This window comes from Bombina bombina, chromosome 2 (assembly GCF_027579735.1).
Source record: "Bombina bombina isolate aBomBom1 chromosome 2, aBomBom1.pri, whole genome shotgun sequence".
Lineage (NCBI taxonomy): Eukaryota > Metazoa > Chordata > Amphibia > Anura > Bombinatoridae > Bombina > Bombina bombina.
In genome coordinates, this window is record NC_069500.1 from 791,006,341 (window position 1) to 791,030,880 (window position 24,540).

The 24,540-nt window shown below is 40.5% G+C and overlaps 1 protein-coding gene across 1 annotated transcript in view; it reads left to right on the forward strand.

The window, feature by feature from the left end:
* TMEM59L (transmembrane protein 59 like) overlaps positions 1-24,540 on the forward strand; it is a 209,063-nt gene that overhangs the window by 29,060 nt on the left and 155,463 nt on the right. Inside the window, exons 2-3 of the mRNA XM_053702970.1 lie at positions 10,619-10,724; positions 17,862-17,956. Coding sequence (XP_053558945.1) covers positions 10,619-10,724; positions 17,862-17,956 — 201 coding nt within the window. The remainder of the gene's footprint in view (positions 1-10,618; positions 10,725-17,861; positions 17,957-24,540) is intronic.

The window sequence follows — 24,540 nt, forward strand, 5'->3', positions numbered from 1 at the left end:
CCGCCTCTGGGGCTTCTGTCCTCCGAGTGGCGAGTTCCCTTCCACCATCTCTTACTGCGCATGCAGGTAACCCAGACTTTGCTTATCCTTCTCGGGAAGGTGGCTTGTTCCCACCGGGGGTTTCGGCACAATGTCGCATGTCCATTATTTTGGCGCTGGCGAATCTGCAACTTCCAGAAGGTTGCTTCAGATATTGTTTGTGTTCTGTTATACAGGGCTCCTCAGGCATGGAACGGCCTATTCAGCTCTCTGGGGGAACCACTGTCACTGAGTCTTCGGAGCGGTCAACCTTCGGGGCCGGAGTCGTCTTTTGCTCCAGCGGGGGTATGCTGTGTTTCTCGGTATAGACTGGCGTGCCTTCGTGTTCTATTATGGCATTCTTTGGCGTCGTTGGAAGATCCGATCCTTAATGGATCTGAGAATTTTCAGTCTTCTTCGAATAGCTTTCAGTAATAGAAATTAGGGGATGAAGTATTCCTTTTATAGGCTTAATTATTGAGTATCTTTTTCCAGTTCTAAGCTTGGAAGAACAGGGTCTCTGTTGGGGCGTCTGTTCTTCTTGGGTGATAACCTACGGCTGGCTTTTTTTTTTTTTTTTATTCACTCCAGTTAGGATGATGTTTGTTGATTACAGCTCATGTTTGTTTTACTTTTCCTTCAGGAATTTTATTTTCTGGAATAGATTCTTGCAACTTTTTGATCGTTTTGTTTACTTCGGCGGATGTTTATTCTCCCTCTGGGGGTGAATATGAGGCTTTGGTTGAAGGCTAGTCCTGCTTGGGTTCAGATCCTTCTGTCCCTATTTCAGACTCATGGCTGATCTGGTTAAGGCGCCGAGTGCTGTACATTATTATTATTATTATTTTACAAGTTCTGCTGAGCATTCTGGAAGAACCTAAGGGTTTGTGTGGCGTGGAGGATTGGTTCAGTCCTCATTGGCCTTTTTAGCTGGTCGTCTGGGATTTGGTGGAGTTTCGCAGCGACAAACTCAGTCGTTTCCGATGTTAGTCGGGACTTAGAGTGTTCCTTCCCGCTTGGGTGAAGGTTTGGAGGATTTAGGGCCTCCTTGCTGCCGGTTCCTGGCTGTCTTGCCTTTTGGGGTCTTTTTGGCCGTTATCCTTTGCGGTTTAGCTGCTTTCTTGGAGGGTCTGTGGCCTTTTCCTGTTTTAGGAGTTTGTTTTTTCGTATTGGGAACGATAGGCTGTGTTGTCTCCTCCAAGCTTTGCTTAGGGTTTTTTTCTACTGATGGGATGCTTGCATTCTTTTTCCTTAGGTGGGTTCCTCTGGTACTCTGAGGTGTTTATGGAGACTTTTAGGGACACATGGCCTTGTGGTTTGCTCTAGTATTGTTCTACTCCCTTTTCGGACGACTTGGTCCTCGATGCTTTCCCTTGGTCTTGGATGTCTTGGTGGTGTTCTGCACGCCTTTTGGGCTCTAGAGTATTGTAGGGACTCTGTTGTGCTCCAGCTCCTTTTGGAGTGCTGGACTCCGGCAAGGGGTATTCTCTTCCTTGAGTTGGGAATTTGCGAGTGACTCTTGTTGTCCCTTTTTCCGTGTTAGTCCGGTCATTCCCCTGTGAGGTCTGTTTTCAGACGGGGTTGGTTGGTTCCACACATTTCTGGGCCTATAGTTTTTGTTGGATCTTCCGGATGTCCGGAACCTTATGATTCTGTGGCTGGTTCAGTGCGTTCCAGTTTTCCAGGGAACATTGGCTATGACCTATGGTCTAGTTAGTTGAGCTGTTTGCAGCTTTGCCAGGATCTGTGCATTTGCTGGATCCGCTCTTTTTGATTTGTTCTTTGAATGATGGGTGCTCTCCTTCATTGGTAGTTCCTCCATGTTCGTGGTCTGGATGATTTTCATTCAGCTTTTGTTTTCATCAAACTTCCTGTTTGGGGCTTGTGCGCTGTTGTTCTCTGTGCTCTAATCCTGGGGGGGTGGGGGAGTGTCGTTTTTTTTTTCTCCTTTAGAAGGAGGAATTTCCTCTCCTGGGAAGTTGGCTGTCCTGTCTTGTGGGCAGGTGATTGGAATAGGTATTTTACCCTATAGTGGGTTGTTCTGTTCCATCTGTGGAGATTGAAGTCTCCGTATTGAGACTGTCTTAGTAGTGTGTTTTGGCATTCTACTGCATTTCTCCGTTCCATTCTGAGGTTCTCTTGGGAGATTCTAATTGAGAGACCTTCTGGGTTGGCACCAGAACTCTGTTGGGGTGGCTAGGTCCGTCCCATTCTGGGCTGGAGATTGGGGTCCTTTTGTTCCCCTGCTTGTCAGATCTGCCTGTCGCTGGGCTGGGCTGGTCTGGTGTTGGGAGCAGACTCTGGGACCTGTGGTTAGTCCTCGGGTCTCGAGGCATGAAGAGCCTCTTTGAGGTTTCGGTGCTTCTCCATGTTCAAGTTACGCGAGTAACTTTGGTGGCTTGTGGGTAGCCTGTGATGTGTCCACTGTTCAGTGGATGTTTTGCAGTTTGAAGCTGGAGTTGGTGCTTTGATCTGGTATAATGGTTAGAGCAACAGCTTAGGTCTTTTGACAACCCAGGTTTCCATCCTGGTATGACTAATGCGTGTGCTTCATGCAGGTGTTTTCTACCTGGGTTTGCGGCACATATTTTGGCTCTGAATATATTAATATTTTGAGTTTCTTGTGACTTGAGGAATTCGTCTTCAGTTGTTATTTGGGAGCGTTTGCACTATAATGGGAGACGTTTTCTTCTCTGTTTTCAGATCCGGTCCTAATCCTGTGGTTCTGTACTCTTTGGGGTCTGGACGTTGCCTCCCCTTGTTTCTCAGGACTAATTTTTGGTCTCTGTGAACTTACATACACACACACACTTATATTTATAAAGTGTAAGAGGAAACGGCTGTCACTCACTTACAAAGAGCACCAAATGTTAAAAACATCAAGTGGAATTGTTTGCTGAATCTATTGATCTAGAGATGATAAAGCCAAGCACCTCTCCAGGGACCTCTCATGCTTAAATCCTAACCTCAGGTTATGCCGGCTATTTACAGTTGTTGCTAATTGTGCCTGCAGAGGTTTTCTAGCTAGATGTATTCTACCTGGGAAATACATTGTAAACATGGTAATGGACTGCACCCTCATAATGGACTGTGTGCACATCCTACATCCTAGACAGCACTCTCAGCATGAACTGGTAAACACAGCTAACCGCAGAATAGACTTAGGTGCAAACTCTATTAGGGACTAACCACATTGTTACATAAAACAACCCTATCCAAAATCAAGCATAAAGGCAAATGTACTTGAAATCCACATGAAAAGTGGACCCCCAATATTTAAAATCATGTGAAGTAGCATAAATAACAGGCATATGTTGTTGCATATACCACACCTCACCAGGCACAAAGACTTTTATACAATATGTTCTCCTGAGGACCTATTTAATAGGCAGACCATATGGTTGATTTTACTGAACAACTGGCTAAAATGTAAGCCAAAAATGATCTAATATTTTTCAGTATTTGTTGCACAAGTTATCATGAAATCAATTTATGTTAAATTATGCCATTAATTTGTTCTTTTGATAGCTTAAAGGTACACTCTACTCCAGAGTTTGTTATTGTTTATAAAGATAGATATTCCCTTTATTACCCATTCCCCAGTTTTGCATAACCAACACAGTTATATTAATATACTTTACAGACTTGCATTTTAGCCAATCAGTGCTGACTCATCAATAACTCCATGGGAGTGAACACAATGTTATTTATATGGCACACATAAACTAGCGCCGTCTAGCTTTAAAAAAACTGTCAAAATACACTGAGATAAGAGACTTAGAAATTAGCATACGAGCCTACCTAGGTTTAGCTTTCAAAAAAGAATACCAAGAGAACAAAGCAAATTTGATGATAAAAGAAAATTGGAAAGCTGTATAAAATTGCATGCCCTATCTGAATCACAAAGTTTTATTTTGACTAGACTGTCCCTTTAAATAACATATATACATAACAGAAAATTTGATAATGTTGCAACATATCACACTGCTCCCACATGGGTTCATAATGCCACCCAAATTGCAAACTTTTCTGTGAAGAGCACTAATATGGGTTTGCATTTCTTGAAGTTACTATTCAAAAAAACTAGTGAACTTGTCTTGGCCTCCAAATTCGTGACTTATTGCAAACTTCAGATTGATGAGATGTATAGGAACAATAGAAGCATTTAAGGCACATGCAAAGGATTTTTCAATTTAATGCCTGGCTTATGTTGAAATAGATGTTTCTTTCTTTCACTATCCATCTTTAAAGTGCCAGATCTGTGCATATCCTAAAAGGTCTAATTAAGTAAAAGTAGTTTGCATAAATATATTGTTTAAACATGGCTGGCAAGTATTTTAAAATAATTTTCAGAAATAAGCAAAATTACTTCCATAGCTATGCCGTCTGGAGTAGTCTGATCCACTCCCCCTTATCAGTGTTTAGCATCAGAAACACAGGCATTGTATTTCAACTGAGTTCACAGCAGCTTATTTGCTTCTAGGCCTGCTCCAGCAGATAATGAGTGTAGTATTCTACCAAAGAAAAGGTGGATATAGATACAGCCATATAAGGCAATGTGTGGGGGGAGTTAGAGCTGTACAATTTGGAAACTTAAAAGAAAGAATTAATGGTGGCGAGGCACTACAGTATAAATTTGCAAGTAAAGTCATTAAAGTACATATTATATTTTGTCTCTATCCCAACTTGTTGTGTGTCCCTTTTAAAGATAAATGAAAATAAAACAAAATATATGGAACTTCCGGTGGGTGGCTTTCTAAGATGGTGGCAGGTTTCTTTCGCTCTGCAGAAGAACTTGGATTATTACGAATATTTGCCACTATTCTTGCCATTCGTGCCTCCCTTGACAGAGCAAGCTGTCCGGGAACCTACAGCGAACAGAAGACAGTACATCTCTTCTACCCCGGAAGGCACGTTAAAGAGATATTAAAGATTTTGCCGGACCGACGGTGATCACCACGCACACTATTACCATGCAGTGCGCAACTGAAACGCTGCTGACCGAACTATCAGGCATATTCACACCTCTTTTCGATTCACTTATTGTCCAGTGCTCAAACTTAAGTGAATCTATTCGGCGGCAATTGGTCCGGTCCCCTGATAAGGGAGCCCGACAACGCACTGTGAGAGAGTTGGCGCCAATTTTAAATCAAGCACTGAACCCTGCCTTGAAAGCTAACGGAACAAGTAGCATCCGCGTGTCCTCTAGTCTCATGAAAGACCTGCCGGAGCTCAGAATTCCTTACAGGCCCCCTGTCGGCGCTACCCAAGAAAAGAGTGGACTCTGCCCCTTAATGCTTGGCCCAGCTGACTCACTGCAGGATCAGCACTACGGATCACACGCTGGGTCGACAGGGGAGCTGACCTTCTCATGCCGCCCGGTGTGCTATACTGGTTGGTGGTCAGACCCATGTCACCATTTGCTGGCTCAGAGCAAAACGGGTATCGGCTAGAACGGGAGGTTTGTACACAAGTGGACCTATTTGTTCTCTAGTTTAACCCTCTCCAGATTCAGACAGGACCCATTACATTGGATAATTGATACTGCCAGGAAGGGGGTTAGCTGAGTTGCTGTGTCACCAGCAAAAACAGAACTTACCGCTCACCTTTCCCCTGCAGACATCATGAAACACTAAGGCACATTGACTAGTTATAAGCTGAGGTTAACCGGCAGCCAGATATGCTGACTGTATTACTATGCACGTCGACTAGCAGATCTCCCGGCTTGTTATACCCGACCCTGCTATGTCATGTTCTGCCAAAAGCCGCTTATGTATATTGTTGTTGATTTTACTGTCATGTGTTTCTTTGACTTTAAGATATTCGCCAGATAGCTTATAAGCAGATTTGCCATGTCAATGTATTTGAGCATGGATGACTGTTGGATCTGATACTGACACTGGCTTGTTTCCTTATTCTTTTACATCCTACTTATTATTAACAGCATATATTTATCAGCTAGCATTCTGTAATTAACTTTTCAGGGATCTGGTTGATGAAATATGGTGGTAACCTAGTTAGATCTCATAATTCAATTCAGCATCTCGTGTAATCTCTGTAATTATATGATCGTTTTATATGTGTTGGTGTTTGAGGGGGTTTGCTCTGCTAGTACCTTTATTGATGCGAGAGTAATCATTTTCTTAATGTCTAAAGTAAGCTGCATTTTGTTATTTTCATGCGTTTTGACACCTATTGTACCACAAGAGGTTTAATTGCGCTATACACTCCAGATTTTAACCTAGGAGATATGATTAATTTCCCCACCAGAATAGGGCTTGCAGGCTGTACCTTCGCTGATTCACTTCAACCTATTAATATCAGTGTCTCGGGAGAGGCTACTTATGTACATATTGAAGGCTTCTAACTTAATCCAGCCCTACCCACTATAAGAGTGCTATGGCTCTGCTACCTCCTTTCATTTCATTTACTGGTCACAAAACTTCATTTTAAAAATCCTGACAAATTACCCCTCAGTATATCATAGTGTAAATGGTTAGAGAGGAATCCTCTCTGCACTACTCTCATAATTAAAGCTACCTCAAGTACAATGTAATCTGAAACACAGGTATATGCCCAGTACTCCCATATATCTCGCCCTACCCCCCTTTATGCCATACTTATTTTTACCAGTCCTGTCATGAAAGAGAATGTTGCCTAGGGCCTCAACATATAAGTACTCGCCCATTCTTACAGCACGCTCATGTATGAGGCTTGAGGGCACTCAGGGAATCATGTCTCAATTTGACTCACACTCACATAGTAGCGTATTCCATCTTACATCTAAAACTCTTAATAAATGGTAATTCTACCCACTCATTGGGTGACATATATATACACATCACCAATGGGAACTGAAGTCAGCGGTGCTTCAAAGTTTGTTCTAGTTTAGTATTGTTTTATTTTGGTTTATGTTATATTTTTAGGTTAGGATAGGTTTGATTATGTTAAGTTTAAAAAAGATAAAACCTCCAACATTGTGGTACTGGTGAATATCCACGCTAGAGTGTTCTTTAATTCATATCAGTCATGTGTAGATCATAATACATTATGAGCCTTGTATACTGTTATATCTGACAAATCTGCGTTGACCTAATGTATCCTGTAACCTTACCAGTTTTATGTCCATGCATTACACCCTGTGTGGTGTACTTTTGTTTTGTCTTCCTACCACTGTACCATTTGTTGGCTATAAATAAAATTTAAAAAAAAATAAAAAAAAATAAAACAAAATATATAAACTTGCAATTTTAAGAGACATTTTTCAATTTGCTTGTTATCAAGTTTACTTTTTTTAAATAATTTATTATAAAAGCCTACCAAAAAGTAATCTCAGGAGCAGCATTACATTACTGACAGCTAGCTGGTGATTGGTCGCTACATGCATATGATTCTTGTCATTGGCTCACTAGATGTTTTTAACCCCTTTGAAAGAGTACATGCAAGTAACAGCTTAGAAGATTTGTGTGTGTTTGTTTTCCACACGCTCGTGTAACAAGACACTGGCCGGCAATGAGATACCAATACACAAGCATTTGAAAAGTGTATTTTTATTTGGTGTATTCACAGGGGATTGATTTAAAGTAAGTTTGAGTGACATCAATGCAGTTCAGAAACTTGTAAAACTTTCCATTGTTGAAACTGATCAGGTAGATTGGCAATCTCACTTTTACTCCCAACCTAGAGAATTTGAAAGGCAAGACTAATGATATGTTAGCTGTATAGCGGCATATTTTGGCCAATACCAACTAGGCCTGTTCCTAGGGTAGCAGGATTTTAGAGAGGCAGAACATTTTGAGGGGAAAAAACTTTGTTCCATAATGCCTTGAAGGGGTGTTGGAGATAGGGTTGCCACCTTTAGTTCAGGCCAAACCTGAACACTTAGTCATGCATAGCAACATTTTTTTTTTTTTTTTGCATAGTACATACTATAGATAATCGCACATAGATATTCACACTCACACCCATTCTAAAACACACACTTTCACACTCTTTCTCTCTCTTGCACACACACACACAGACACTAACTCTCACACTCTAACACAAATTATCTCTCACACTCGGATACATTAATTCTTTCACACACAGACACACACTCACACACACACACACACACACTCACACCCATTCTAAAACACACACTTTCACACTCTTTCTCTCTCTTGCACACACACAGACACTAACTCTCACAAACTAACACAAATTATCTCTCATTCTCGGATACATTAATTCTTTCACACACAGACACACACTCACACACACACACACACACACTCACACCCATTCTAAAACACACACTTTCACACTCTTTCTCTCTCTTGCACACACACAGACACTAACTCTCACAAACTAACACAAATTATCTCTCACTCTCGGATATATTAACTCTTTCACACACACTCACTCACATACAAAGACACACACTCAAGTGAAAAAACTGTAGGCCTGTGCAGTATGTTGCAAATTTCAATGTCGCTGTTCTGGCTGTGACTGTTTCCCACCAAACCCTGACATTTGCCTGTCTGGGCCTGATTTTAACCCAGACACACAAATAGAAACCCTAATTGTCCAGGTCATTCCCAGACAGGTGGCAACCCTATTTGGAGGGGCAGCAGATTTCACAATGCCTAGAGCAGCTCTAAAAGTACCAAAATAAACCTATAACATACCTCTTTGTCACTGTAATTCTAGTTTAAATAATTTATAGGGTACATTTTTGAAGCTCTGTATAGCTTGCTTCTACTGCCTCCCTGCCACCTTAGAAGAAGCAAGATGAATCAACCTGATACTCCCTTGTTCAGGGTGATTGACACGCCCTGCTCTTGAGCAATTGGTTGCACGATTTCAGGGGGCAGCATTGCACAAAAAAGTTCTTGTGCAATGTTAATTTTGCTACACAATGCAGCATTACAAGTGGCAGTTGCAGGAAGAAAGGCCCTCTACTTGCAAACCTACAATCATGATACATATTGACATAAGCAATTTTGAGACAACATAGCAAATAGTCGGCATTATGGACTTTGCAAATTATTAAATAGAAAAATTGCTGTGGATTGCAGGCAGAGAAATATAAAGAACAGGACACAAAACGTTTGGCTATAAAATTGCTAAATGTTCAGAAACATTATGTGAGCTCTCATCATGAAAGCAGGCTGCTCTTGCATACACAGTTTTTTGTTTTATTTTTGGTAAGTGCTTGTGAATACAGAATTTTTAACTACACTCTGGTGACAGAGATGCCATACAGGCTACTGGCCCTGAAGAAAAAGGAACATCTGTTTGCCTTTATAAGCCATTTGGATAACCAAATAAAATAATAATATACTTTTTGTTTTTAAAGGGATAGTAAATCCAATTTTTTTTTTCTTTAATGATTCAGATAGAGCATGCAATTTTAAGCAACAATTTGTCTTCGTTCTGTTGCTATCTTTATTTAAAAAGCAGGAATATAAAGCTTAGGAGCTGGCCCATTTTTGGTTCAGTACCTGGGTTATGCTTACTTATTGGTTGGCTGAATGTAGTCACTAATAAGCAAGCGCTGTCCAGGGTTCTGAACCTAAAATGGGCTGGCTCCTAAGCTTTATATTCCTGCTTTTTTAATTAAAGATAGCAGGAGAACTAAGAAAATATGATAGGAGTAATGAAAGAAAAAAATTGGGTTTTATTATCCCTTTAAGTTAGTGTAAGTGATATTAATAATGTGAGTAGCACAATGTGTTTGTTTTGTTTGCATTTTATTTATCAAAATGTAAAGTGCAGACTTCACAAGCCCTCTTCTGCTACCTAATTGGCCTTGGGAGGGGAGATATGATACTGAAAAGCAATGCTAGTTTTGCTACCAATGTGGCAGTGACTAGAATTGTCTACTCCAGTAACAGGTCTGCATTGGCTTCTCCAAATCAGGCAGATGGTGGGGAGCGTTTGGTCACTGAAAAATAGTTGTAGAAAAAAGGTGTTAATATATTCAAAATGTTTTCATGCTTGGCTGATATGTTAATTTGCAACAAGAAAGTCTTGTAATTACAATGTGTTTTATATTCTTTTTAAGCTATTTTCCACCTCCCCAGATTAGATTGTCTGCTTTCCTCCACTCATCTTCCTCTAGGCAACTAATATACAGGTCTGATAAGGATATCTCCTTGGCAGAGAGGGCTCTAAATGGTTATATGAGGTTTTATTTAGACACATTGCTTATCAGTACTAAAGCACTGCACTACAGAAAGACTGCATCCAAACTTAAAACATTTACACTGTCATTTTGTTAGCAAAATTTTGCACTGATGTGCAGTATCATTTTAAAAGCTTAATTTCTTCAGTTGAAGCCATTTTGGGGCAAATATGATTAAGATACAGTGATCAAACAATCTCTGTGTAGAATGTAGCAGGGCTAGCCTTGTCAAGTATGCACTTCCTATTTTCTCTGTGATGACAAAACCCACAATGACAGGAAAATAAGACGTTTACAAAAGTATATTGCAGTTTTTTGTTTTTACTCTCCAAAATTAAATATTTTATACTACAATATTAAAGTGTTTCATGTTTATTCTAGAGCTGTATAAAGGGGACATTGCTGCACTAACACCTACTCTTTTCTTTGTAGGATATTGTTCTCGGTGCCTGTTCCAGAGGATGCAGACTGTTCTCAATCTGCCACTTTGTGGATGTCACTGCTGACCTTAATACAACAAGAGCTGAATGCGAGTCAGGTATCGTTCATTCTTCTTCCCATCTACATATTTGAATTGAGTGTAGAAAAATAAACCTAGTTCTTTGACAAATACTAGTGCTCTGATTTGCAATTTATGGATTAAAGGGACATTCGTTCATGACTCCGACAGAACATACAATTTTAAACAGTTTTCCTAATTACTTCTTTTATCAAATGCTCTTCGTTTTTCTTGTTATCCTTTGTTGAAAAGCAGGGATATACGCTCAGGAGTGTGCACGTGTCGGCAGCACTATATGACAGCAGTTTTGCAACAATGTTATACATTAGCAAGAGAACTAGATGGCAGTACTATTTCCTGTCATGTAGTGCTTTAGGCATGTGCATGCTACCTACCTAGGTATCTCTTCAAAAAAACATTGTTTCAATCACGGCTGCCACATACATGTGCATGCTCCTGAGACTACCTAAGTATGTTTTTCAACAAAAGGTACCAAGAGAATAAAGCAAATTTGATAATAGGAGTATATTGGAAAGTTGTTAAAATTATACAATCATTCTGAATGGTGAAAGCTTAAAGGGACATGACACCCACATTTTTTCTTTTATGATTTAGAAAGAGAATGCAATTTTAAACATATTTCTAATTTACTTATATTATCTAATTTGTTTTATTCTCTTGATATTCTTTGCTGAAAAGCATATCTAGATATGCTCAGTAGCTGCTGATTGGTTGCTGCACAAAGAAGCCTCGTGTGATTGGCTCACCATGTGCATTGCTTTTTCTTCAACTAAGGATATCTAAAAAATGAAGCAAAATAAATAATGGAAGTAAATTGTAATGTTGTTTAAATTTCTATTCTCTATCTAAATCATGAAAGAAATATTTTGGGTTTAGTGGCCCTTTAAAGTGAATGTAAATTTTGATGCTTAAGTGCCCAGTTTTTAAAAATTAGATTAAAAACAGGGGCACTTTAATTCATCAAAATTTACATTTCACTCCTGTTGTGAAAAAAAACTTACCTTTTAATCTTTACAGCAGCTCCAGCTTCCTCTGCCTGTCGCAAAGCCTCTTCCTGGGTCTAAAATGAGGAATCAGGCTTCCTCCAATCACGGTGTTCAATCAGACACTGATCCCTCTGGGGGGAAGCTGTGATTGGAGGATGACCGATCCATCATATCTGACGTCAGAAATGGCTTGCGATGACCGGAGAAAGCTGGAGCGGCTGTCAAGCTTAAAAGATAAGTTGTTTTTTTTTTTGTTAATTTAATTTTAACTTTTGTGTCCCTTTAATAGCTTTAAAATGTTACAGTGCAGTTGCCATTTATGATGTTTTATTTTTATACTGGCAGTAGTTTTGCAGCAATGTTATACATTAGCAAGAGACATGCACTGCCTATCCAGATCTCTACAGCAAAGTTGAACATGAGAATGGAGCAAATTTCAAAAACTTTTTAAAAATGGTATTGTTATACATTGTTGTAAATGCTGATGCTCTTAACAATGCATAACATTGTTACAAATATTGTAGCGGACACGTGCATGCTCTTGAGCCTTTTCAAAAAAGGTACTTTCGTGATTTCAATACAGCATGCGATTTATAAAAAACGTTCTAATTTACTTCTATTTTTAATTTCTTTCATGTAATTAGCAAGAGTCCATGAGCTAGTGACGTATGGGATATACATTCCTACCAGGAGGGGCAAAGTTTCCCAAACCTCAAAATCCCTACAAATACACCCCTCACCACACCCACAAATCAGTTTTTACAAACTTTGCCTCCTATGGAGGTGGTGAAGTAAGTTTGTGCTAGATTCTACGTTGATATGCGCTCCGCAGCAGGTTGGAGCCCGGTTTTCCTCTCAGCGTGCAGTGAATGTCAGAGGGATGTGAGGAGAGTATTGCCTATTTGAATGCAATGATCTCCTTCTACGGGGTCTATTTCATAGGTTCTCTGTTATCGGTCGTAGAGATTCATCTCTTACCTCCCTTTTCAGATCGACGATATACTCTTATATATATATATATATATATACCATTACCTCTACTGATTCTCTTTTCAGTACTGGTTTGGCTTTCTACTACATGTAGATGAGTATCCTGGGGTAAGTAAGTCTTATTTTCTGTGACACTCTAAGCTATGGTTGGGCACTTTTTTAATAAAGTTCTAAATATATGTATTCAAACATTTATTTGCCTTGAATCAGGATGTTCAACATTCCTTTTTTTCAGACAGTCAGTTTCATATTTGGGATAATGCATTTGAATCAATCATTTTTCTTACCTTAAAAATTTGACTTTTTCCCTGTGGGCTGTTAGGCTCGCGGGGGCTGAAAATGCTTCATTTTATTGCGTCATTCTTGGCGCAGACTTTTTTGGCGCAAAAAAACTTTTCTGTTTCCGGCGTCATATGTGTCGCCGGAAGTTGCGTCATTTTTGACGTTCTTTTGCGCCAAAAATGTCGGCGTTCCGGACGTGGCGTCATTTTTGGCGCCAAAAGCATTTAGGCGCCAAATAATGTGGGCGTCTTATTTGGCGCTAAAAAAATATGGGCGTCGCTTTTGTCTCTACATTATTTAAGTCTCATTTTTTTCTTTGCTTCTGGTTGCTAGAAGCTTGTTCCTTGGCATTTTTTCCCATTCCTGAAACTGTCATTTAAGGAATTTGATCATTTTTGCTTTATATGTTGTTTTTTCTCTTACATATTGCAAGATGTCTCATGTTGCATCTGAGTCAGAAGATACTTCAGGAAAATCGCTGTCTGGTGCTGGAACTACCAAAGCTAAGTGTATCTGCTGTAAACTTTTGGTAGCTGTTCCTCCAGCTGTTGTTTGTATTAATTGTCATGACAAACTTGTTAATGCAGATAATATTTCCTTTAGTAATGTACCATTACCTGTTGCAGTTCCATCAACATCTAATGTTCAGAATGTTCCTGATAACATAAGAGATTTTGTTTCTGAATCCATCAAGAAGGCTATGTCTGTTATTCCTCCTTCTAGTAAACATAAAAAATCTTTTAAAACTTCTCTTTATACAGATGAATTTTTAAATGAACATCATCATTCTGATTCTAATGACTCTTCTGGTTCAGAGGATTCTGTCTCAGAGGTTGATGCTGATAAATCTTCATATTTATTTGAAATGGAATTTATTCGTTCTTTACTTAAAGAAGTACTAATTGCTTTAGAATTTGAGGATTCTGGTCCTCTTGATACTAAATCTAAACGTTTAGATAAGGTCTTTAAATCTCCTGTGGTTATTCCAGAAGTTTTTCCTGTTCCTGGTGCTATTTCTGAAGTAATTTCCAGAGAATGGAATAATTTGGGTAATTCATTTACTCCTTCTAAACGTTTTAAGCAATTATATCCTGTGCCGTCTGACAGATTAGAATTTTGGGACAAAATCCCTAAAGTTGATGGGGCTATTTCTACCCTTGCTAAACGTACTACTATTCCTTCGTCAGATGGTACTTCGTTTAAGGATCCTTTAGATAGGAAAATTGAATCCTTTCTAAGAAAAGCTTATCTGTGTTCAGGTAATCTTCTTAGACCTGCTATATCATTGGCTGATGTTGCTGCAGCTTCAACTTTTTGGTTGGAAACTTTAGCGCAACAAGTAACATATCATGATTCTCATAATATTATTATTCTTCTTCAGGATAAGGCGGTGTTGCGAACTTCTTTTGAATTTTTACCTAAGGTTGGGAATTCCAACAACATTAGTAGAGAAATTGTGGTTCCCTCATTATGTCCTAATCCTAAGAATTCTAAGGAGAAATCGTTGCATTCTTTGGATGTTGTTAGAGCTTTGAAATATTATGTTGAAGCTACTAAGTCTTTCCGAAAGACTTCTAGTCTATTTGTTATCTTTTCCGGTTCTAGAAAAGGCCAGAAAGCTTCTGCCATTTCTTTGGCATCTTGGTTGAAATCTTTAATTCATCATGCCTATGTCGAGTCGGGTAAAACTCCGCCTCAAAGGATTACAGCTCATTCTACTAGGTCAGTTTCTACTTCCTGGGCGTTTAGGAATGAAGCTTCGGTTGATCAGATTTGCAAAGCAGCAACTTGGTCTTCTTTGCATACTTTTACTAAATTCTACCATTTTGATGTATTTTCTTCTTCTGAAGCAGTTTTTGGTAGAAAAGTACTTCAGGCAGCGGTTTCAGTTTGAATCTTCTGTTTATGTTTTTCATTAAACTTTATTTTGGGTGTGGATTATTTTCAGCAGGAATTGGCTGTCTTTATTTTATCCCTCCCTCTCTAGTGACTCTTGCGTGGAAAGATCCACATCTTGGGTAGTCATTATCCCATAAGTCACTAGCTCATGGACTCTTGCTAATTACATGAAAGAAAACATAATTTATGTAAGAACTTACCTGATAAATTCATTTCTTTCATATTAGCAAGAGTCCATGAGGCCCGCCCTTTTTTGTGGTGGTTATGATTTTTTTTTGTATAAAGCACAATTATTCCAATTCCTTATTTTATATGCTTTCGCACTTTTTCTTATCACCCCACTTCTTGGCTATTCGTTAACCCCTTAATGATCGAGGACGTGCAGGGTACGTCCTCTTAAAAAAGTCACTTAACGACCAAGGACGTACCCTGCACGTCCTCGGTTTGGAAAGCAGCTGGAAGCGATCCTGATCACTTCCAGCTGTTTTCCGGTTATTGCAGGATGCCTCGATATTGAGGCATCCTGCAATAACATTTTTTACCCCTCCGGTGCAGAGAGAGCTACTCTGTGGCCCTCTCTGCACCGGACATCGATGGCCGCATTCGTTGGTGGGTGGGAGCTGAGGTGGGTGGGCGGCCATCGATGGCTTCTTAGTCAGAGAGGGGGGCGGGATCGGGGGCGGTATCGCCGGGGGGCGCGCACGGGGGGTGGCGGGCGGGCGCGTGCACGGGGCGGGAGCGGGTGGGAACCGCTACACTACAGAAAAAAGTTACAAGTAAATTGTAAAAAAATGATAATAAACTTTTTTTTTTTAAAGCATCTAAGGGATCAGGAAGGGGTGGGGGGTTGGTATTGGGGGGGGGGGAAGCTACACTACAGAAAAGGGACATTTTTTTAATAGTAACAGCATATTTTTCACTAAAATGGGGACAGCTGCCAGTACCCAAGATGGCGCACATTAAGTCAGAGGGGGAGGGTTAGAGAGCTGTTTGGTGGGGGATCAGTGAGGTTGGGGGCTAAGGGGGATCCTACACATAAGCATATGTAAATATGCTAAAAAAAATGCACAAAAAAGCCAAAATGTTCCTTTTATTTTAGTACTGGCAGAGTTTCTGCCAGTACTTAAGATGGCGGGGACATTTGTGGGGTAGGGGAGGGAAGAGAGATGTTTGGGAGGGATCAGGGGGTCTGATGTTTCAGGTGGGAGGCTGATCTCTACACTAAAGCTAAAATTAACCCTGCAAGCTCCCTACAAGCTACCTAATTAACCCCTTAACTGCTAGCCATAATACACGTGTGATGCGCAGCGCCATTTAGCAGCATTCTAATTACCAAAAAGCAACGCCAAAGTCATATATGTCTGCTATTTCTGAACAAAGGGGATCCCAGAGAAGCATTTACAACCATTTGTGCCATAATTGCACAAGCTGTTTGTAAATGATTTCAGTGAGAAACCTAAAATTGTGAAAAATTTAACGTTTTTTTTAATTTGATCGCATTTGGCGGTGAAATGGTGGCATGAAATATACCAAAATGGGCCTAGATCAATAATATGCTTTTTTTAAATTAAAAAATGTCCCTTTTCTGTAGTGTAGCTTCCCCCCCCCCCAATACCAACCCCCCACCCCTTCCAGATCCCTTAGATGCTTTGGAAAAAATAAGTATTTAATTTTATTTGACATTTTACTTTTAAATTTTTTTCTGTAGTGTAGCGGTTCCCACCCGCCCCGTGCACGCGCCCGCCCGCCACCCCCTGTGCACGCCTGTGCGCGCCCCCGAAGGCTCCGCCCCGATCCCGCCCCCTCCACCTTCCAGATCTCACCGATGGCCGCCCACCCGCCTCCCAAGTCGGCTCCCACCCACCAACGATACCGGCCATCGATGTCCGGTGCAGAGAGGGCCACAGAGTGGCTCTCTCTGCATCGGATGGCCAAGGGGGGTTATTGCAGGATGCCTCCATATCGAGGCATCACTGCAATAACCGGAAAGCAGCTGGAAGCGAGCAGGATCGCTTCCAGCTGCTTTCCAGACCAAGGACGTACGCCACACGTCCTCGGTCATTAACTGCATTTTTTTTGAGGACGTGTGGCGTACGTCCTTGGTCGTTAAGGGGTTAAAGGGACATGAAACCCAAATGTTTTCTTTCATGATTTAGAAAAAGCCTGCAATTTTAAACAACTTTCTAATTGACTTCTATTATCTAATTTGCTTTAATCTCTTGATATAATTAGCTGAAAAGCATATCTAGATATGCTCAGTAGCTGCTGATTGGAAGCTGCACATAGATGTCTCATGTGATTGGCTCACCCATGTGCATTGCTATTTCTTCAACAAAGGATTACTAAAGAATGAAGCAAAATAGATAATAGAAGTAAATTGGAATGTTATTTAAAATTGTATTATTTACCTGAATCATGAAAGAAAAATGTTGGGTTTAGTGTCCCTTAAAGACCTTATCATGCTTTTGTATTGTTTTAGCGTTACTTCATTTACATTGACTAATCTTAAAGGGACAGGAAACCCCAAAATTTTCTTTCATGATTTGGATAGAACATACAATTTTCAAATTTGCTTCGTTCTCTTGTTATCCTTTGATGAAGGAACAGCATTGCACTACTGGCAGCTAGATGAACACATCTAGTCGGCCTATCACAAGACACATTTTTGCAAGCATCAATTGGCATCCGCTCCCACTAGTGTAGGATATGTGCGTATTCTTTTTCAACAAGTGATACCAAGAGAACAAAGCACATTTGAAAATAAAAGTGAATTTAAAAGTGTCTTAAAATTACATGCTCCATCGGAATCATGCAAGTTTAAATTTGACTTTCCTATCCCTTTAACAAATCAATTATAGGTCAAAACTTGCTTATATTTAGTTATAAAAGAGTACAGAAAAGCAACAAGGAAATATGGCTATATAAGAAGCAAACATACTCCCTTGTATTGATAAATCCCAAGAGCACGCATGGATAACCCTTGTTTATGTTTGTGCAGCTTGTGTTGAAGCCTACGCCAAAGTAGAAGAGCAGTATGGATGCACCACGGGCTGCCGGAATCAGCAACCAGAAGTCGAGGACCAGAAAGAAAAGGTATTAACACCTCTTATTTTCCATTGTCGGATGCATGAAATGTTTGTGCTCTGAGTGTGCTTGAACATTATTTAATATTTGCAACACAAAGTTCAGAAAAGGATACACTATTATATGTCAGGTCTCAGATATAAAACGCTAGATCCCTTTTGAATTGCTGTTGCATTTCTAATCTACTAAATATACATTCTTTAAAAAAAATACACTAGTGAGGAGTTTAGTTCCTTCACTTCCTGGAATCTTCAATATCTACAAGTTTGATGCCTGAAACTCCTGTAAGCAGTCAATTACCAATCACTGTTTCACTCTTCTACTTTCATATTGCTTAAAGTGAAGGTAAAGTTTTACCTATTTGTAAACACTATTGTATTAGTCATAGTGTAAATAAATAAATCGCTAACTTTTTCCCCCAATACATTATCTATTTATATAAAAACTTGTTTTATATTTATCTTCCGTTACGAACCTGACTCCTCCTAACAGACACTTCCTTATTTTAGAGTGAGTGACGTATAGAGCGGTCTCACCCGCTCTATACTTGTCTACAAAGTGCGTTCACGAGGATCTAAGTTACCTGCGCATGCGCATAGCGGCGACTACTTTTCAAAAATCATTGCTTAATGTAATTAAAATAATGATAATAACATCGTTACTAACTTTCAATAAAATGTGGTGCCCGTCAGGATTGGTGCCGTAGATAGAAACAAATGTATTATGCCGGCTATTTAATAATATCAATACGCATGCGCGTAACGGGAGCGCGCTTGTCTTGCAAGCCAAGAAAATATTTCTGAACGCATGCGCAGATCATCCAGGAGGCGGATCACGTAGATTGACGGCCGCCTGACGGCCGCCTAACGGCCAGAATTTCAATAGGCTGCTACAAAAACGTGACCTGACAGAAAAAAATAAATAAAGACAGGTTGAATTTACGAAGCAAAAAAAAGTAAGTATAAAAAGCGAAAACTCAGTTTAGACTAATAATTAAAAAAAAGTGATGAATGAAACTACTATTCAATTAGGGCAATAATTATAATTAGATATTGAAATCAAGTCAACTTTACCTTCACTTTAAAGGTATATGAAAGTGTAAAAAAAAAAAAAGTCCACTACTTTATTATAAGTTCATTACTTTTGGGAAATACAGAACCTGGCCACCAGGAGGAGGCAAAGACACACCAGCCAAATACCTCCCCCACTTCCCTCATCCCCCAGTCTTTCGTCACAGGAGGTTGGCAGAGAAGTGTCGGAAGATTACGGAGTTGTCTCTTATGGAGGGTGGTTCTCCTCAAGATGGGACGGGAGTTTTAAGTAGTCCTGTCAGCCTCTCAGTGAGAGCATAGATGAAAGTTAGAGTCCGGAGATGCAGGGAGAGTCTTTCTGCAAAACCATCCCGACTTATATTAACAGCTCCATAAGCAATCAGCGTTGACGAGTTTCGCTGCAAGCTTTCTTCACTCAAGTCCATGTCAGAAGCAACGCTACTATCTGTCAAACTTGAAGGACCGTGTTGCTGTTCCACAGCATAGATTCCGGTAAAATCGTTTCATTTTCCTTTCATTGTGGGAATGTAATGTAAATGATAGAAGACAGGGTCTCATTGGGACTCCTTTACCTTTATAGAATCAAGGGTTAATATCTCCTGAGGGTGGTTATTGAGCAGTGGGGGACTTTAATCATGTTTGTTATGTGATTCTGTCTGTGTGTAGAAATATTGGGACTCATGGCTATTACGGAACGTACATTTTTTCGAGCTATGCAGTTCTTGTGGACTAGCGTGCTTTTCTTTGGCCTACATTTTGCACCTCATGACCGGGCGTGGTCACGTTTTCACTCTCCATTTCTGTATTCATGACCGAGCGTCGGTGGAGAGGATCCGTTTCTCTTCTTGTCTGGGTCATAGGAGGTGGTGAGTGCCTCAGACATTGGTGATGTAAGTTGCCAGTTGTTTTTGTCCATAATTTAATAAGTTACGCTATGGAGGATTCTGATTGTTCGGAGAAGGATTTCTCTGATTCAGATTCTGTTACTTGCGTAGATTGTGGGGAAGCCAGCCCAATCAATTATGTTCCGTATGTCGTAATGGAGTGCTCTCTTCTCCCTCTGACAAGAGGTTAGAGACCGATGAGCCATCCACCTCTGAGGATTCTGTGTCCCATGAGGTGCGTTCCCTAGAATATTCTGTTCCTACACAGGCAGTTGTCCTGTATACCGTTACACCTTCTCCGGAAGGAGGTTTGTTCCCACCAGAGGTTACTGCACGGTTCAGCATGGCCATATCTCTGGCGTTGGCGCGCTTACATCTTCCTAATTGCAAGAGACGAGTTCATCCGTGTCCCCTTAACCTGGGGCGTCAGGTGCGAGTTTGATTATATCGGATCTTTCCTCTGGGGAAGCGGTTTCTGCTGAGGCTTCAGGGGTACAGCCTTCAGGGTCGGAGCCTTTAGATGCCCCGCCGGAGGTGGATTTTGCCTTTAGATTCAGACTGGCACGCCTGCGTGTACTGCTGCGGCATGTGTTGGCGGCCTTGGAGGATACCAGTTCTGATTCGTCAACGGATCCTCAGGGTTCTGAATCAGATGGCAAACAGCGCTAGACGAGTAGAGGGATGAGATCCTATTCCTGGTCGTCTCTTGTTTTTGTGTGTCTAATCCCAGTTCTGAGCTCCTGAGGATTAGGATATCTGACAGTCTTATCCTGTTAGTGTTTCCATTCCTCTTTGGCGTTTACCTGCGGTTGCGGCCTACTTTCTTTTGATCCGGTTAGGATGTGTTTTATTTCTTTATTTTAGAGCTTGTGACTGTTGTGGATTTTTCCTTTTTAGGAAAATTCTTTCTTATTGGGATTTTAATGCTAGCGATTTTATGGTTGCAATAGATGTTACTTCCTGCGGAAGTTCAAATTATAAAAAAAAACATATTTTAAGACAATGTTTAAGCCTCAAGCCTTATTTGTCTGTCGTTTGTCTGTTTGTTTAGTCTAGCCCTGCTAGGGTTTAGAACTTTTAGTTCTCCCTTGGACAGTTCGTTTGTACCCTGGTCAGCATGCTGGCCTGGTTGGGTACTAGTTCACTCTGTTCTTTTGAGGTTTATATCAGACATATTGTATCCTTGACAACAGGCTAGTCCTGTTTTGGGTACTAGGCTTGCTTACTTCTTCTTAAGAGGTTGTTTACTTGTTTTTTACAAGCTATAGGAGGCCCTTCTATCCTAGATGTCAGGCTGGTCCTAGTTTATTTCATCTTGGTGGGGCGTCCAAGTGTTTTGTCCCTACATAGCTTATGTGGTTTGCTGGGATTACAAATTCTGCTATGGCAGTATGTTTGAAGTTCCTGAGGTCCTTTGGATAGGAGCTAGAGTCCTCCCTTCCGAGGGGGGGAGGGGGGTTTCGGATGACAGCGTGGAGATCTCCAGTATCTGGTGTAGGGGGCGATTATTCCCCCCCTATTGGTACTCCTTGTGGATGAAATGGTCCACTCTTCAGATCTCTTTCACCAGTGTTCTCTCCTCTTTTTTGAGGATTGGTGTACTTTTCGCTTCCCCTTGCCTTTAGGGTAGGTTGTCGGTCATCTGGTTAAGGAGTCCCGGTTTTTAGGGACTTTTTTTTTTCTTCCTAGCAGTATCCTCCTTTTGATCATATATACTTGGGGATCTGGGGGATTGTTATGCAGTCTATATTGCCATTGCCTGATAGGAGTTTTTGGATGCTCGTTCATTCAGGATTCCTTGAGTTATAGGTTTTCCGGGGTTGATCCAGACTGGATCTTTAGAGACTGTCATATTCTCTCTCTCATGGAGTTCTGATCTCTTTTGGATCCTTCCTTTTTCTTCGGACTTTGTGGGTGTTATCTTAGCAGCCTTTTGGGGCTGAGTGGGCAGCCACTGGGATACATCATGAGAGATCAGAGTTCAAGACCCCTTGGGGGTGTGGCATGCATCAACTTTCGTGCAGCTTTCATATCCAGGTAACTTTGTGGTTGTTCCGCAAGGTTTTTGGTTTTGATCCGGCACCTGGTTTTGGGGGTCCGGTTTTTTTAACCTAGTCCTTGTCTTTGACTTGGCATTTGGTTAATCTGTTTTTCCAGATTTTATTGATCTTGGTCTGTCCAGCGTTCAGTAGTAGGCTTGTTTCTTCTGTTAAGTGTGATCAGTCCACGGGTCATCATTACTTGTGGGATATTATCTGCTCCCCTACAGGAAGTGCAAGAGGATTCACCCAGCAGAGTTGCTATATAGCTCCTCCCCTCTACGTCACCTCCAGTCATTCTCTTGCACCCAGCAACTAGATAGGTCGTGTGAGAGGACTATGGTGATTATACTTAGTTTTATATCTTCAATCAAAAGTTTGTTATTTTATAATAACACCGGAGTGTGTTATTACCTCTCTGGCAGAGTTTGAGGAAGAATCTACCAGAGTTTTGCTATGATTTTAGCCGGAGTAGTTAAGATCATATTGCTGTTCTCGGCCATCTGAGGAGTGAGGTAAACTTCAGATCAGGGGACAGCGGGCAGATGAATCTGCATAGAGGTATGTAGCAGTTTTTATTTTCTGACAATGGAATTGATGAGAAAATCCTGCCATACCGATATAATGTCATGTATGTATACTTTACACTTCAGTATTCTGGGAGAATGGTAATTCACTAGAATTACACTGTAAGAAAGACATAAAGCTGTTTAATAACTAGAGATTATGTTTAACGTTTTTGCTGGAATGTAAAATCGTTTTCATTTACTGAGGTACTGAGTGAATAAATGTTTGGGCACTATTTTTCCACTTGGCAGTTGCTTAAATCTGTTTTTTTCTGTCAGTTTCTGTTCTCCCTCACTGCTGTGTGTGTGGGGGAGGGGCGCTTTTACTATGCATCAAATATTTCAGTCAGCAACTAATTGTATTCCCTGCATGATCCGGTTCATCTCTACAGAGCTCAGGGGTCTTCAAACTTATTTTGAGGGAGGTAATTTCTCTCAGCAGAGCTGTGAGAATTATAGTTTGACTGAGATAAAAACGTTTATTCTGTAATTTGTTTCCTGCTTTCAGAAATTGTTATCTTTGCTAATGGGATTAAACCTTTGCTAAAGTTGTGTTGTTTAATTGCTGAGGGGAACAATCCTTTGCTAAAACTGTATATTCTGACAAAGATTGATGCTATAACTTAATTATTTTAACTGTTATAATTTTTTTCTGTGCTTCTTAAAGGCACAGTTCGTTTTCATATTATTTGTAAATTACTTTGAAAAGTATTTTCAAGTTGCTGTTTATTTGCTAGTGTGTTAAACATGTCTGATTCAGAGGAATATCTCTGTGCTATATGTGTTAATGCCAAAGTGGAGCCCAATAGAAATTTATGTACTAAATGTATTGATGCTACTTTAAAAAACAGTCAATATGTACAAATTGAACATATTTCACCAAACAACGAGGGGAGAGTTATGCCGACTAACTCGCCTCACGTGTCAGTACCTGCATCTCCCGCTCAGGAGGTGCGTGATATTGTAGCGCCGAGTACATCTGGGCGGCCATTACAAATCACATTACAAGATATGGCTACTGTTATGACTGAAGTTTTGGCTAAACTACCAGAACTAAGAGGTAAACGTGATCACTCTGGGGTGAGAACAGAGTGCGCGGATAATGCAAGGGCCATGTCTGATACTGCGTCACAGTTTGCAGAACGTGAAGACGGAGAGCTTCATTCTGTGGGTGACGGTTCTGATCCAAATAAACTGGACTCAGACATTTCAAATTTTAAATTTAAGCTTGAGAACCTCCGTGTGTTACTAGGGGAGGTATTAGCGGCTCTGAATGATTGTAACACAGTTGCAATCCCAGAGAAAATGTGTAGGTTGGATAAATATTTTGCGGTACCGACGAGTACTGACGTTTTTCCTATACCTAAGAGACTTACTGACATTGTTACTAAGGAGTGGGATAGACCCGGTGTGCCTTTCTCACCCCCTCCTATATTCAGAAAGATGTTTCCAATAGACGCCGCCACACGGGACTTATGGCAAATGGTCCCTAAGGTGGAGGGAGCAGTTTCTACTTTAGCAAGCGTACCACTATCCCAGTGGAGGATAGCTGTGCTTTTTCAGATCCAATGGATAAAAAAATTAGAGGGTTACCTTAAGAAAATGTTTGTTCAACAAGGGTTTATATTGCAACCTCTTGCATGTATTGCGCCTGTCACGGCTGCAGCAGCATTTTGGTTTGAGTCTCTGGAAGAGACACTTCAATCACCCACACTAGATGACTTCACACACAAACTTAAATTCCTTAAGTTAGCTAATTCATTTATTTCAGATGCCGTAATACATTTAACTAAACTTGCGGCTAAAAATTCAGGATTCGCCATTCAGGCACGCAGAGCTCTGTGGCTGAAATCCTGGTCAGCTGATGTTACGTCTAAATCTAAATTGCTTAATATTCCTTTCAAAGGGCAGACCTTATTCGGGCCCGGCTTGAAAGAGACTATTGCTGACATTACAGGAGGTAAAGGTCATGCCCTGCCTCAGGACAAGGCCAAAGCCAAGGCTAGACAGTCCAATTTTCGTTACTTTTGTAATTTCAAAGCAGGAGCAGCA